The sequence below is a fragment of the Schistocerca americana genome, chromosome X (genome assembly GCF_021461395.2).
Source record: "Schistocerca americana isolate TAMUIC-IGC-003095 chromosome X, iqSchAmer2.1, whole genome shotgun sequence".
NCBI classification, from domain to species: Eukaryota; Metazoa; Arthropoda; class Insecta; order Orthoptera; family Acrididae; genus Schistocerca; species Schistocerca americana.
In genome coordinates this window covers 372,623,911-372,636,095 of record NC_060130.1, presented here as the reverse complement: position 1 = coordinate 372,636,095, position 12,185 = coordinate 372,623,911, and the positions used below count along the sequence as shown (strand labels likewise).

General features: G+C 37.3%; 1 protein-coding gene across 2 annotated transcripts in view; it reads right to left on the bottom strand.

The window, feature by feature from the left end:
* LOC124556729 (5'-AMP-activated protein kinase catalytic subunit alpha-2) overlaps positions 1-12,185 on the bottom strand; it is a 156,317-nt gene that overhangs the window by 80,263 nt on the left and 63,869 nt on the right. For both annotated transcript variants that reach the window (XM_047130727.1, XM_047130728.1), the window contains one exon: positions 5,235-5,340. In XM_047130727.1, coding sequence (XP_046986683.1) covers positions 5,235-5,340 — 106 coding nt within the window. The remainder of the gene's footprint in view (positions 1-5,234; positions 5,341-12,185) is intronic.

Here is a 12,185-nt window from a genome sequence, read left to right as displayed (position 1 = left end):
GTGGTGACCACATCAAAATTTCTATACCAGAAAGGATAACATGACGACCTGCTGATTGCCTGCATGTAGCCTGAATACAAATCAGTATTGAATCATTTCACGATGAGGAAGGCTGGACTCTTAAAGTTAAATACAATGTTCTGGAGTGGTTTTTAAAGCTGTTGTGGAGTGATGTGTAATATTCAATTAGCATTTTTGAGCACACATTTTGATGGCTTTCTTTTATTGGTGGATATAAATCAGCCACCTACCACATACAGAGTTTCTGCAACAGAAAGAAAGCCTCATGAATTGCTTATGGTGGTGATTAACCTCATTGCAATACTCAAGGGTGAGCTAGGATTGATACTCGAGCACAATTACTATGAAACTATCATGCTCTCTAGAACTTATGCACCGTAAAATTTATATGAGGGGCACATTTAAAACAATTTTTTTCTCAGTTTCTATGAGACCATGTGGTTAAAGGCTGTTTGTCCAAAGAACATAGAATTCTGATGGAATTTAAAAAAAACTTTAAAACAAAAGATTAATGACAGTATATAACCGGAGCGGCAAGAACATGGCATGAAAGGCTTGCTTATCTTCTATGTGCACAACCTTCCTGTCACCTTTATATGCTGTATACAGTAGATATTTCCATTATCCACAAGTTATGCAGGAAGTTCTAAAAATTATCAACTACATCTGCTCAAATGCCAAGACAGACAGATTTTTCATTTCTTCTATGATGAATTTGAACAATTGTGATTTTCTTGATGATATGTCTTGGTATTTCTTTGTATAAAGGCTATCAGTAGGCTATGTTCTAGGCAGCCTGTTTCAATTACTGGATAAAATCAAACAAATTCTGCCAAAAATGAAAAATCCCTGAACTTGACAATCAATAGTAGTTGTTAGATATGGCTTTTAGTTGTTATATATGGCTTTTGCTACAGAGGTTCAGCATTTAAAAACAATACATATATCATTGCATGGCAGTGAAAAACTAATTCTTGTTTTAATAGAAAGGGTGTTCAGTTCTCATAACATATTATGACTATTTTGGAAAGATCAAGAGGCTAAAACAATTGCTCACTTCAAATTTATGAAGAAAATTAATGAAATCTCTACTGAAGTTCAAGCACAGACAGAAGATTATTTATGTAAAATGTCTGAGCTCACAAAACAAATAAATGTCATACTCTATACAGAATCTTATTGGTATTCTGTCAGGTCCAGTGGCCTTTCCTCTTTTGAGCAGTTTCAGTTGTTTTTCTATCCCATTGTCATTTATTTTGATAACTGCCATTCTGGCATTCATGCAACAATTTAAAAGAGGAACTACAGAACAATCTTCCTCAGCAAAATAGTTTTAGCAAATGATGTTTCGTATTTCAGCCTTCTCTCTGTCATCCTATGTTTTGATGTCATTATGATCACAGGGTCAACAATGGGTTTGATCCATATACTAGTTTAACATTAGACCAAAACTTCTTAAGATTTGTCTTTCAAGTCTGTACATAGAATTTTACTGTTGACTTTGTTGAACACTTCACGCATGGCTCTATTTGTGCTAAGTTTGGTTTTGTTCCATTTTTGTTTGTCTGTGAAGCTTTGGCTATGTTTAAATTTGCAGTGTTCTTTTTCATAGTACTTTTCTAATGCAGTTGTCCAGTGTCAAGAGGTCTTTGCCACCACACACAACTTTGCTCGTTACAGACATTAACATGGTACATTATATGATCAATCCCACATGGAGGGTGATCACAGGACCTACACAATAGTAAATGTGTAGCCACTGATATGAGCTTACATAATGCAAATTCTCTTGCTTTTTGCATATGTTCTTTCTCTCCATAGCCTGATTTCGCCTTTTTGTTTCACCCTCTCTGCCAATCAGTAACAACTAGAGTTCTTTTCCTTCTGTTTCCTTCCCTTGGTTCTAATTTCTAGATGTTCCAAATCATATCTACTCCTGATACCTCATTGTTAATTACTATTTTATCTGGATTACCATCATGTCCTGGGCGTAGTATCTCAGCCTCTTTGACATCTGTTACTCGCATAGTCAAAGGACATGTTTACTTTTAACATCAACAGCTGGCTGTGTGTATTTTTTGCATGTCAGAAATGCATCCTAATATACTGAAATATGTTAGTGTTATCTGCATATCAACAGTGAGTTTTTTTTTGTCAACAGTGCAATAACACAATCATTTACAAGGAATGCCTGCTTACATAAACTATTTTCTTCTATTGTGTGACACTAGGTAAACTATGACAAAATTTGGCAACCAATATGCCTTTTGAGAGATTTCCTTTATGATTTGTATAGTTTTTGTTACAATTTAATTTATAACATAAGCTGACTGGGCTGGTAGATTTTAGGAGATTATTTTGTGTTGTTTGGATTTTGTGATAAGAAATTCAGATTTTACCTAGCTGACGTGTCTACTGGATTATAGTTTTCTGAAAATTTGATTACTGGCTTCGTAAGTGACGTAAAAGAATTTTGATTAGGATTCAGTTTTCGTATGTATTCAAACAATGTTTTCTAGGAAAAATACATGCCTTTCTAAGTAGATGAAAAATTCCCTTTGTTTGAGGGAGATTCAATCACAGAAATCAGAGGGATACTATTGGACCTGAAACTAGGTAACACCTGCCAATTTAGTATTCTGTGCCTAACGGAGTTCAGGGATCAACTGTGTGTGTGTGTGTGTCAGAGAGAGAGAGAGAGAGAGAGAGAGAGAGAGAGAGAGAGAGAATTAGCAGTGACAGAAATAGCTTTCCTGCATGCACTCGAAAGCAAAGGAAAACTTTAGTTAATAATGTCAACTTGTTGTAACACAATCATTTTGGCTTAACTAAGAAACCATAGCAAGATAACACTGTAGCGCAATCAGCACAATCAGAAATAGTAGCAACATTGTTGCTGGTGGCAGAATATTGTTCTTCATGTTTGATTTCCACTGAAACAGAAAACAGTGTGTATACAGTTTATAAAACCTCATTGAAAGAGAGTTACGGGTGATTGTTTTCTAATGGCATGGCACTAGGCCAGCACGACTCTCCACTTATTGTTTCCTAACAGCATGGCATAAGGCCAGCATGACTCTCCACTGGTCAAATTAGACACTCAGCAAAAACTTAGAAGACATGAAGCAAAATGATCCACTTACGTGTGGTATTGCAATGCATTTGTTTCATGATTTATGGTGTCATATTGATGTTGCCAGCAGAAGCTCTCCAGCTTACCTTAATGGAGTAGTAGTCCTAGACAAAAGGATACTGAGGAGAAAAGGCATAGCTGCAACCTATGGAATTGTTTCAGAATGAATTTTTCACTCTACAGTGGTGTGGACATTTTTTTGAAAATTGTTGGAAGAATAAAATTATGTGATGGACTGGGAGTCAAACAAAGAACTTTGCATTTCATGGGCAGTACTCTTACTGACTGAGTTATCCACACACAACTCATGACCCTCCCTCATAACCTTACTGCCTCCAGTACTTGTCTCCTACCTTCCAATCTTTGCAAAATCTCTCCAGCACAGAGAGCTGGCCCGAAATTCATTGTACAAGAAATCTCTACAGTTTGCAAATCACTTCATATACACACATAAAAAAAAAGTTTTGCATCACCTCAGTTCCGAGAGTTCCGGAACCTGTACAGAAAATTGTAATAGAGATCAACATAAACATCATTTCCACCCTTTTTATTGCTCATGAAAACCACACATCGCATGTTGTACCACCATACAGTGAGACCTTCAGAGGTTGTGGTCCAGATTGCTGCACACACTGATACCTCTAATACCCAGTAGCATGTCCTCTTGCATTGATGTATGCATGTATTTGTCGTAGCATACTATCCACAAGTTCATCAATGCACTGTTGGTCCAGATTGTCCCACTCCTCAACAGCAATTCGGCGTGGAGCCCTCAGAGTGGTTGGTGGGTCACATCACCCATAAACAGCCCTGTTCAGTCTATCCCAGGTCATGTCCAATAGGGTTCATGCCCGGAGAACACGCTGGCTACTCTAGTCTAGTGATGTTGTTATCCTGAAGGAAGTCATTCACAACATGTGCACAATGCAGGCACGAATAGTCGTCCATGAAGACGAATGCCTCGCTAATATGCTGTCAATATGGTTGCACTATCGGTTGGAGGATGGCATTTACGTATCGTACAGCCGTTACAGCGCCTCCCAGGACCACCAGCCGTGTACGTTGGCCCCACATAATGCCACCCCAAAACAGAAGGGGAGCTCCACCTTGCTGCACTCACTGGGCAGTGTGTCTAAGGCATTCAACCTGACCAGGTTGCCTCCAAACATGTCTCCGGCAATTGTCTGGTTGAAGGCATATGCGACACTCATCGGTGAAGAGAACGTGATGCCAATCCTGAGCGGTCCATTCGGCATGTTGTTGGACCCATCTGTACCATGCTGCATGGTGTCGTGGACGCGAAGATAGACCTCACCATTGATGTCGGGAGTGAAGTTGCGCATCATGCAGCCTACTGTGCACAGTTTGAGTCATAACACAATGTCCTGTGGCTGCACGAAAAGCATTATTCAACATGGTGGCGTTGCTGTCATGGTTCCTCCTAGTTATAATCCATTGGTAGCAGTCATCCACTGCAATAGTAGCCATTGGGCAGCCTGAGAGAGGCATGTCATTGACAGCTCCTGTCTCTCTGTATCTCCTCCACACCCAAACGGCATTGCTTTGGTTCACTCCAAAATACCTGGACACTTCCCTTGTTGGGAGCCCTTCCTGGCTCAAAGTAACAATGCAGACACGATCACACCATGGTATTGACCATGTAGGCATGCTTGAACTTCAGACAACACGAGCCATGTACCTCATTCCTGGTGGAATGACTGGAACTGATCGGCTGTCAGATCCTCTCTGTCTAATAGGCACTGCTCATGCATGGCTGTTTACATCTTTGGGTGGGTTTAGTGACATCTCTGAAAAGTCAAAGACAGACACACACACACACACACACACACACACACACACACACACACACACACACACACATTTTCTTTCTCAATTTTATTTTTCAGTGAGGTAAAGATTGAATTCACAACAGACAATAACGTCTAAATGGAATTAGTACATGAAATATACCTAACATTTGACAACAATCTCACATTAACAAACACTTATTTTTTTAAAAGATAAGAAACTACAGTTCTTCATCTGATAATAGTGGAAATATTAAATAGCACCACATTACCTCACAAACTTCATTAACTGCATCAGTATCAATAACAGACGCATCCTGTTCTACTGGAGATGGGAATAAGTATGCTGGTAACTCTTTCTGGAACCACTCATGTTTCCTGTAATAGTATATAAAAACACAAAATGAAACACCAAAGAAGGGAAATACGTTTTTATAACCTTTTTAAAAAACTATACTGCTACTTCAATTAGTATTTTCTTACATGAATTAGTGCAAGCCTTGATTATACATTTCTATTAAGGAATGAAGTAACTAATTAGTAATATTATTCAGACAGTACACTTAAGAGCACAAAAATTGGCTGCAAAAATCACAGCCAGAGTTGAAGCCCTGTACAGCACTGACACGAATGAAATTCAACATGTCAGCTTTTCAGTCTATTTTGGGGACACACTTAAAAAGAAATATCACTTGATATATTAATTGTAAATGGCTTTTTCCAGCATTCTAGACCTATACAAAGAAGAAAAAAAAACTTTTCTGCAAATTGAATATGAGTTCACTGCTAAAAAAGTGTGTTGCATAGCAATTAATTGGAAAAAAATTCACTGTTGGCCCTTCTAGTTGAAAGGACAACACAGAAACTTTCTGTAAATAGTCTGAGAATATGATTTTTGTGTGGCGTCAGACAATTTGTTAGCTAAGTTTCTTAATATGTCTCTTCCCACCACTATATTTGCATAGTTTTTCTGTACTACCCTTTGCAGATGATGCAAAGGGGGTAGTTAAGCATAGTGCTGCATCTCTTGTAGCTTTTCCTATGTAACACTCATTTTATCCCCACACGGTACTCACTATTACAAGAGGCGTTGCTCTGCGGACCGAGTCACAGTGTAATAACCGTTCATTGGGAGTAGGGAAGTCCTAATCCACACAAGGATCAGTTTAGAAACCAGCAATTGCAAACAAATCTACTAAACATACTATGCCATAGCTAATAATCAATTAGTAGGACATCTTTACTGCGTTCAAGTACCCAGAAAGAAAAAGGGAACACAAAAAGTTACAACACGGCAATCCACAAGGGCACAAAAAGAAAAAGAAACATATATTTTTGACATCACTGGATGGAAAATTCAAGGTACGGATTTTGAGAATTTAGAACTAGATCAACTCGTAAACTGAGAGTTCATAAAAACTGTTGTAATAACAAAACAAAAGAGAAAGAAAAAGAGAGAGAGAGAGAGAAGAAATAACTGATCATTGATCATTATAGACAAGTTTGCCGTGGAATTAGTATCAACAAAACAGCAAAAAGAAGAATGGAATTTACAATAAGTAAGCTACCAGAACAAATATCAACAATTATACTTTTTTTGGAATGAAAGGATTATCTAAATGAGGTTAAAATTGATGTTAAGGTAGCCAACAATGATAGGAATATGTGCATCAACAGAAGATGAGGGCACAGAACATGAAAGCTTCAACTCTATGTTAAAGGAAGTTATAAGAAAAGTTGACCAAATAGATTATTTAATATTAGTTGGTCATCTTAAAGTCATAGCCACATAACAATGCTATATTCTGTTGGAATACATGGTGAACACTGATTACCAACACAGGAAGAGGTCATTAGATTTTATAATTTATAACAACTTAAAAACCATAAACACATTTTATTACAGCCACACTTAGTCAATTTGAAATTCTTAGTCCATAATAGATTATATAATAGCAAATAATAAAATATCAACCTTTCTCCTAGGCACTTGAGTTTACAGAAACAGACTAGTCTACTTATTACTAATGTCAACATGATACTATCCACGAAGGTGGTTTAAAAAAAAAAAAAAAAAAAAAAAAAAAAAAAAAAAAAAAAAAAAAAAAAAAATTTAACCAGAAACACCTGTGCTGATGGCTCTTTTACTCTGAAAAGTATGAACAATTTAAAAGAAAAACACATATTGTGTTTATCAGTTAAGAGGAAGTATCTGATTGTGTAGAAAGATAAAACACTGAAATTTCAGCTGATGACAAAACACCTAATCATATTATACAACCAATTTATACATTCTGTAGCAAAAAAAATGATCTCTGGGAAAATGGGATCAGAATTTTCTGAATAGAAGCCACTAAACTGCAGCATTTAATGTGGGTGACCCATTCATCACTTTACCAGCAATATCAATGCAGCTGTAAGACAATGGAGATTAGCAATTCATGACAACATTTAACTTCCAAATAATTATACCTTGATATATGCACATGATTTGATTCTCTTTGTTGGTACTGGTGAAGAACTGCAATACTTCATATACTATCCAAATTTTACAGTAAAAAGGTATAACAATTTCAACAACAAGAAGTCAAGTCACGGGCTCCAAGGGTTTTAAATACTGAGACTCTGTATTGCCTTATGGAGATGATAGATATATCCTACAAAATTCAACACTGATAATCACCAATAGGTTTTTCAAAACAACAAAAGTTCAAAAACAGACACAATTAACAGTTTATAAAGTTTTAATGATCAACCCTCGTTTATTACAATGAATAAAATACTACTTAACACTACGAAAGTAAAACCTTCACAGCAACTAGAATGAAATTTCTGTGGAGAGCTGCCATCTATAGACGTCTATTCCCATAAACCATGGTCAAAGGGCTTAAAATAACTGTTATCATAGATTACCATAAAAAATGCAGACAGAACTGGCTTCCACATGTTAACAGTATGAAATATTTCAGACTGCCACATCACATTATGCATTACTAGGACAGGAAATTTCATGAAAATAGTAATGTGTAATTAGCAGTTTTTACTGAAGTAAAGTGAAGTCGGCGATTTTTACAAGATGTGTTGTTGTTGTGGTCTTCAGTCCTGAGACTGGTTTGATGCAGCTCTCCATGCTACTCTATCCTGTGCAAGCTTCTTCATCTCCCAGTACCTACTGCAATCTACATCCTTCTGAATCTACTTAGTGTATTCATCTCTTGGTCTCTCTCTACGATTTTTACCCTCCACGCTGCCCTCCAATACTAAATTGGTGATCCCTTGATGCCTCAGAACATGTCCTACCAACCGATCCCGTCTTCTGGTCAAGTTGTGCCACAAACTTCTCTTCTCCCCAATCCTGTTCAATACTTCCTCATTAGATATGTGATCTACCCATCTAATCTTCAGCATTCTTCAGTAGCACCACATTTCGAATGCTTCTATTCTCTTCTTGTCCAAACTATTTATCGTCCATGTTTCACTTCCATACATGGCTACACTCCATACAAATACTTTCAGAAATGACTTCCTGACACTTAAATCTATACTCGATGTTAACAAATTTCTCTTCTTCAGAAAAGCTTTCCTTGCCATTGCCAGTCTACATTATATATCCTCTCTACTTCGACCATCATCAGTTATTTTGCTCCCCAAATAGCAAAACTCCTTTACTACTTTAAGTGTCTCATTTCCTAATCTAATTCCCTCAGCATCACCCGATTTAATTTGACTACATTCCATTATCCTCATTTTGCTTTTGTTGATGTTCATCTTATATCCTCCTTTCAAGAGACTGTCCATTCCATGCAACTGCTCTACCAAGTCCTTTGCTGTCTCTGACAGAATTACAATGTCATCGGCGAACCTCAAAGTTTTTATTTCTTCTCCATGGATTTTAATACCTACTCCGAATTTTTCTTTTGTTTCCTTTACTGGTTGCTCAATATACAGATTGAACAACATTAGGGAGAGGCTACAACCCTGTCTTACTCCCTTCCCAACCACTGCTTCCCTTTCATGTCCCTCGAATCTTATAACTGCCATCTGGTTTCTGTACAAATTGTAAATAGCCTTTCGCTCCCTGTATTTTACCCCTGCCACCTTTAGAATTTGAAAGAGAGTATTCCAGCCAGCGCTTTCATTTGGTAAGTCACATCATCTTTGTTTTTAGATATATTTTTCCCACGTGGAATGTTTCCCTCTATTATATTAATATCAAAAGTTATGAATAGATTGAAGATTTCTTGATAGGGTTGGTTGGTTGGTTGGTTGTGTGGGGGAAGAGACCAAACAGCGAGGTTATCGATCTCATAGGATTAGGGAAGGCCGTGCCCTTTGAAAGGAACCATCCCGGCATTTGCCTGGAGCGATTTAGGGAAATCACAGAAAACCTAAATCAGGATAGCCGGACGTGGGATCGAACCGCCGTCCTTCCGAATGCGAGTCCAGTGTGTTAACCACTGCACCACCTCGCTCAGTTTTCTTGATAGGGATCAGCATGTTATCTTGGACGGAGAATAATCAATAGAAGTAAAAGTAACTTCAGGAGTGCCCCAGGGATGTCTGTTGGGACCTTTTGTTCATATTATATATTTATGACCTGGCACACAATATTAATAGCAGCCTCAGACTATTTGCAGATGATGCAGTTGTCTGCGATGAAGTATTGTCTGGAAAAAAAAAAAAAATTGCAGAAACATTCAGTTAGATCTGAATAAGATTTCAAAGTGGTACAAAGTTCAGCAAATTGTTTTAAATGTTCTGTAATATAAAACTGTGCAATTCACAAAACACAGAGAAGTTGTATCCTATGACTACAACACAAATCAGTCACAATTGGAGTTAGTGGACTCATATAAATGCCTGAATGCAACGAAGTGTATGGGTTTGAATGTAATGTTCACAAAGGCTGTCATCAGAACGAGTAAAGCAGATCAGTTCATTGGAACAATACTGGCAAAATGTAATTGGGCACTTATGGTCTGCCAGAATGTATTAGGCGGTGACAATGGACTATACAGTAAAACCTCCCCTTTTTACACTTTTCAGCAGACTGACCCAAAAAAGTGTAAAATCCAGGAAAGTGTAAAATACAGGAAAGCATAGGAAACATACCAAATGAAAATGAATGATTTACTCTTACTGACATTCTCTTTATAGTGTTCAAAACATGAAATTTAAACAATTTAAATTTTGCCTATTTAAAAAAGCTGAAATAAATATTTTTTTTTTCCTTTCTCACAGCAATTAGTTCTACTTGTCTCTCCACAGTATACAAAGCATCAATCACAAAGGCAGTGGCTCAGTGCTGACACAAAACATGTGCATGAGTTTCCTTCTTCATGTTGAATATGTCCAATAGTGTAAATAAAACATGGAAGCAAAAGTCTTTCATGAAACCACATTAAAAAGACATTTGTGTTCTAATGCGAGACTTATTACTGATAATCATTATAAAATTACAGTAAATAAATCTTTTGACACAATATTAGTTAAAACACTAAAGTTGGCAGTCTTCGTAAGTCGAGAACAACAGGCATGAAATTTACTGCTTCTTGCCAATAAAGAGGTCACACAGTCTGGGGAAGTCCTCGGTGAGAGAGAGGGCGGAAACTGTTGTCATGTTACGGAGCATCTTGTGGAGGACTGTTTACGTTGGTTGTACCAATCTAACACTGTGTGCCCAGTGCGGATTAGAGTATTTCACGCAGAAGTAAAGACGATTTGTGAAAGCCCATTATAAAGACATCCATCTTAAAAAGTGGTGTTTATTTGTGTAAATTAAATTTAAGCTGTTGTAACACAATACAATGAACAGAAGGAAGGTTGCTACTAGAATCACTATCATCAGATTGTGATTATCATTAAGGCAGTAACTAAGCATACTTTCCCACCCCATTGGTCATGACCCAATGAACACCGACAATGAAAATCTTGCTTACTGTGCTAATGTTACGTTACATGATCAATAACTTTGCATATTGTCTGTGTTTTCTGCTTTGTTCCAAAGCTGACTTTGAGCAGGAATGTGTAAGAAAATCAATGTTAAAGATTATGACAACTTCAAAGAAAACTTAAAATGATGGAAATGTTGTAATACAGAATTTTTAATGACAGGAAAGCACTGTATTGAGAGAATAGGACTTCCATTGGAACTGACAAAAATGAATGTAAAAAGTGGGGAAAATGTAAACAGCAGGAATGTAAAAATGATGGGGGTATACTGAAGTGTGCAATAATGATATGCTAATAAAAATTACATTGTGAGCAAGACCAGAATATTTCCATTGCTAAAAATAGTTGCAGATCCCTAAGAGACTTCTTGTCAAAAGTGATGAAATGGAGACAATCTATAAAGAAGGCTGTTCACAAAACACTTTTGCATTCCATCTTAGAAAATTATTCAAGTGAGTGCACTCCATACCAAATATGACTAACAGGGGATATTGAATGTGTACAAGTGGGGGTTGCAAATGGTCACAGGTTTGTTTGACTCACAGGAGAGTTCCACAGAAATCCTGAAAAACCTGAATTGGCAGACACTTAATGAGAGATGCCATTTACACCGTGAAAGCCTACTTACAAAGTTTCAATAACCAGCATCAAGTGATGAAACCAGAGATATTCTTCATTCCCTTATGCATCATTCCAATAGAGATCATGAAGCCAAGTCTGGACTAATTATAGCATACAATGAGACATTTAAGCATCCATCCTTCTCACATTCCACACACAACAGGAACAGGAAGAAACTCAAACATGCATTAGTATGCTAGGTGCCTTCTGCCATGCACTTCGTGACACAGTCTCATTCATGCTAGAACAAGAACAAAATACCTAATACGCAAGTAAGGTGGTGGTCTTATGATACTGGATGCTTTAGATGTGCAGTTAGTGACCAATGGCAGAGCATACTTTTGTTTACACGAGGCTTCAGCTTTGATGAACAGAGTATAGCTGTCTATATGCTAAAAGACTAATGATTCCCATAATACTATTAATCAGCCACAGAAGGCTTATTCTTGAATTCTTTTTTATTTACATAGCAGATAGTGGCACCTATAACTTGAGAAGAGCGAAAATACTGGCTAGAGGTGCAAGTAAATTACATATCCCCTCCACCTTTTTAACTAGCTTCTTCGCCACGCATCTCCTTCCAGTCGGAAGCCTTTGGTCAGATAGCACATTTGCTTCAGCATCCTCTCTGCTCACTGAACTTCATGCTC